The following is a 3,045-nucleotide window of genomic DNA, read 5'->3' as shown; positions in this document are numbered from 1 at the left end:
TAACAAGGTCAATATCTCCAACATAATGATAATCCTTTACTTTTAAATTACATTGAGAATGGTCTAACTTTTTTTTTTTGTTGAAGATGGCCCAACTTTTTTTTTTTAAGCTATTGATTTAATATATTATAATGCATCATGGTTAGTGCACAATTGCTAGAAGAATGTGTGTGTGAGTTTAGTATGTTATCACTCTCAATAATAAAGGTCTTCATAAAAAAACATTCTTGATTTGTGGGCAATTTGTGTTACCGTATAATAACCTTTTGTATATATCACTGTCTTCTTTTGTAATTATAATATTTTCTCCTTGAACAAAAAAAAAATTATAATATTTTCTCATTATTTCTTTATATTGCTTATATATTTATTTACCATCTGAATTGTCTTTGCAATTAGAGTTGTAAGCCGTCAACACTGGAGCATATAGTATTTATGGAAGACAACAATATATAATTTGAGCAAAACAAAATTCTAGATATAGTAACACAGGTTTTACAGGCCTGAGTACATATTGTTAGCTAGTTGATTATTTGAGACAAAAGCAATAAAAATAATAATTAACATCAATATTATTTAGCTTTTTCTTAGTAGCACTTGATTCACTAAATTGTCCAAGTTTGTGGATGAAGAACCATGTGGCCCAGTAGCTTCTTCTGCAAGTTTCTTCCACTCCATGACCTTATTTTTCATCTTCTTACCCTTCTCTCCCTCCATTAACTCTTTGACAAGCTTCTCTACCTCATCCCTCTTCACATCATTACTAATCTCCATGCCAATGCCCCATTCATTGCAAGTATAGCGACAGTCCATTTGCTGGTCTCCGAAGAATGGCCAACAGAGCATAGGAACTCCTGCAGTAATGCTCTCAACTGTTGAATTCCAACCGCTGTGCGTTAAAAATCCTCCAACTGATGGGTGGTTAAGGACTTGCTCTTGTGGGCACCACCCAGCTATTAGACTTCTTTCCTTAGTTTCAGCCACAAACTCTGGCGGCAAAATAGCGGATTCTCCAATAACTAGATCAGGTCTAATTACCCAAAAGAATGGAAGCTTGCTATTTGCAAGTCCCCACCCAAACTCCACAAGCTGTTCTGGTGTCACGACTGCTATACTGCCGAAATTCACATAGACAACTGAGTTTGGTGCCTTGGTGTTTAGCCACTCGACGCATTCAGTTTCTTCTTTCCATAGACTGTATCCCACCATTTTCAAAGGGTGTTCTGGTATCTCATTGAGATGCAATTGAAGAGGGCCAATGGCGTAAACATGGGGAAGCATAAATGAGAGAGCATCCAAAACATCTGTCTCCAAGGCATGAAAAGTATGAATAACGATTGCTGAAGCTTCATGAGCTCTATCGGTTGCTTCCATGATGAAGTTAAATACGATGTCATCCGGATTTGTGGTTCGCAAGAAGGTCGGAAGATCCCTCAAACGGATATCTCTCATTCCTGGGATCCAATCTATTACGGTGTCCAGATAGCCATTTGTGAAACAGCTCTCATCTGCAATAGTACAAATGAAATTCAATTGAAGAAACATTTCATTTGCATATTTAGAAACAAGCAGTTAAGAGTTAACCATAAGTTAAACAACAATTGCTTCAATTAATAGTTATATATTTCACCTTTGAGTGGAGCAAGTCCTTTTTCGACCACAGTGCGAAGTTGTTTAAATCCCATGAAGCTGCAGGCAGCTATAGTGTAGAACAGCACTATAGGGGCTTCAATTTCTTCAGCAGCTATGATTGTGAACGTGGACATGAAACCATCTGAAACTATGCAAGTCACTGGAGGATTGCTGGATGTTTCTATGGCATCATTGTTGAGTTTTGCAAGGAGGGTATGAAAGGGAGCCAAGAAATTTTTTCTGACGGACTCACAAAGCAAAGTGACATCTTGTGTGGTGTCTTCATTTGAATCTGGAAGGCTATCCGGGATGGCTTCAAATTGAAAATCAGGCAAGCCATCAAGGGAATTGGGTCCTAAAGATTTAAGAAAGCGCTTGTGATTGAACTCTGTGTTAACAAAGGTTATATGAAAACCTCTACGGTGGAGGAGCTTTACAAATTTAAGCATTGCCTTTATATGGCTTTGAGCAGGGAATGGAATGCAAACAGCATGTGGCTTAGTAGCTACTTCTGTGGAATCCATCTGAGCTTTTGTGTGTGCATTGCAGTGCTTGCAAATACAGATTATTTATACAGCAAAACTGAGCTACTTTTCATTGTGTCCTGTTTTGACTCTCTGTTTTTTCCCTGCACACACTTGTCAAAATAGGAAACTGAAGATAATGTCAAAAAAAGAAGTCTAGCTGTCAGACAAATTGAGGTAATATAGTTGTAGAAATTGTTACTTATAATAATACAAATACTGATTAGCTAATAAACTACTAGTAGATTAATTCAAAAGTAACCTTGTGTTTGTCTTATTCTTGTGTTTCAATTATTTTCATGTTTCCAAGAGCAGTTCCAGCAACAGGGGGGAGGCTGGGGGGTTTAGGCCCAAAAACCATTTCCAGCAGCAAGGGTTGGCCAGGGCAGCTGCTGGGGCCCACGAAACCAGGCCAGTCCTTAGGCAAGATGAGCCCGAGTTCAAGTCTGGGTTTGCTGATGTCAATTCAACAACCAAAAAAATTTAAAAAATACAAAAAATATTAGATTTTTTTATAAATAAATACTTAGTCATAGTTTTCACTTCCCACCCAAAACTCTATACAAATTTCTCTCCTCATATCTCATGTGAATAGTTGTTGCTATGGCCATGGATGGAAACACCACAACCTTTTAGAAGGGCAGCCACTATTCATATGAATAGTAGCTGCCCTAGCCCCCTCTTGCCATGGCAAAGAGCAAACTGGTGGAAGTGCTCTAAAGAGTGAGCGTGGACAATGAAGTTTCTAAAATTCAAATTCTCTCCCGTGATTATAAAAAAAAAAAAAAGATGTACAAGCAAAACACTACTAGAAAACCATATTATAAGCCACATTTCTCCTATCCACGACATTTGGTAATGATTACGGGGATTTAAAATATTAATATTT

At 37.6% G+C, this 3,045-nt stretch overlaps 1 protein-coding gene across 1 annotated transcript; it reads right to left on the bottom strand.

Moving 5' to 3' along the window:
* Positions 1-465: 465 nt before the first annotated feature.
* LOC110751719 (7-deoxyloganetin glucosyltransferase-like) lies at positions 466-2,273 on the bottom strand. The gene is made up of 2 exons (XM_021952228.2): positions 1,631-2,273; positions 466-1,508 (listed from the first exon to the last, which is right to left on the bottom strand). The coding sequence occupies exons 1-2, from the start codon at positions 2,154-2,156 to the stop codon at positions 577-579; spliced, it is 1,458 nt and encodes a 485-aa protein (XP_021807920.2). The 5' UTR covers positions 2,157-2,273; the 3' UTR covers positions 466-576.
* Between the last annotated feature and the right edge of the window lie 772 nt (positions 2,274-3,045).

The sequence above is a fragment of the Prunus avium genome, chromosome 3 (assembly GCF_965620075.1).
Source record: "Prunus avium chromosome 3, drPruAviu1.hap1.1, whole genome shotgun sequence".
Lineage (NCBI taxonomy): Eukaryota > Viridiplantae > Streptophyta > Magnoliopsida > Rosales > Rosaceae > Prunus > Prunus avium.
The sequence above is the reverse complement of the archived record's forward strand: the minus strand, read 5'-3'. Positions and strand labels throughout refer to the sequence as shown.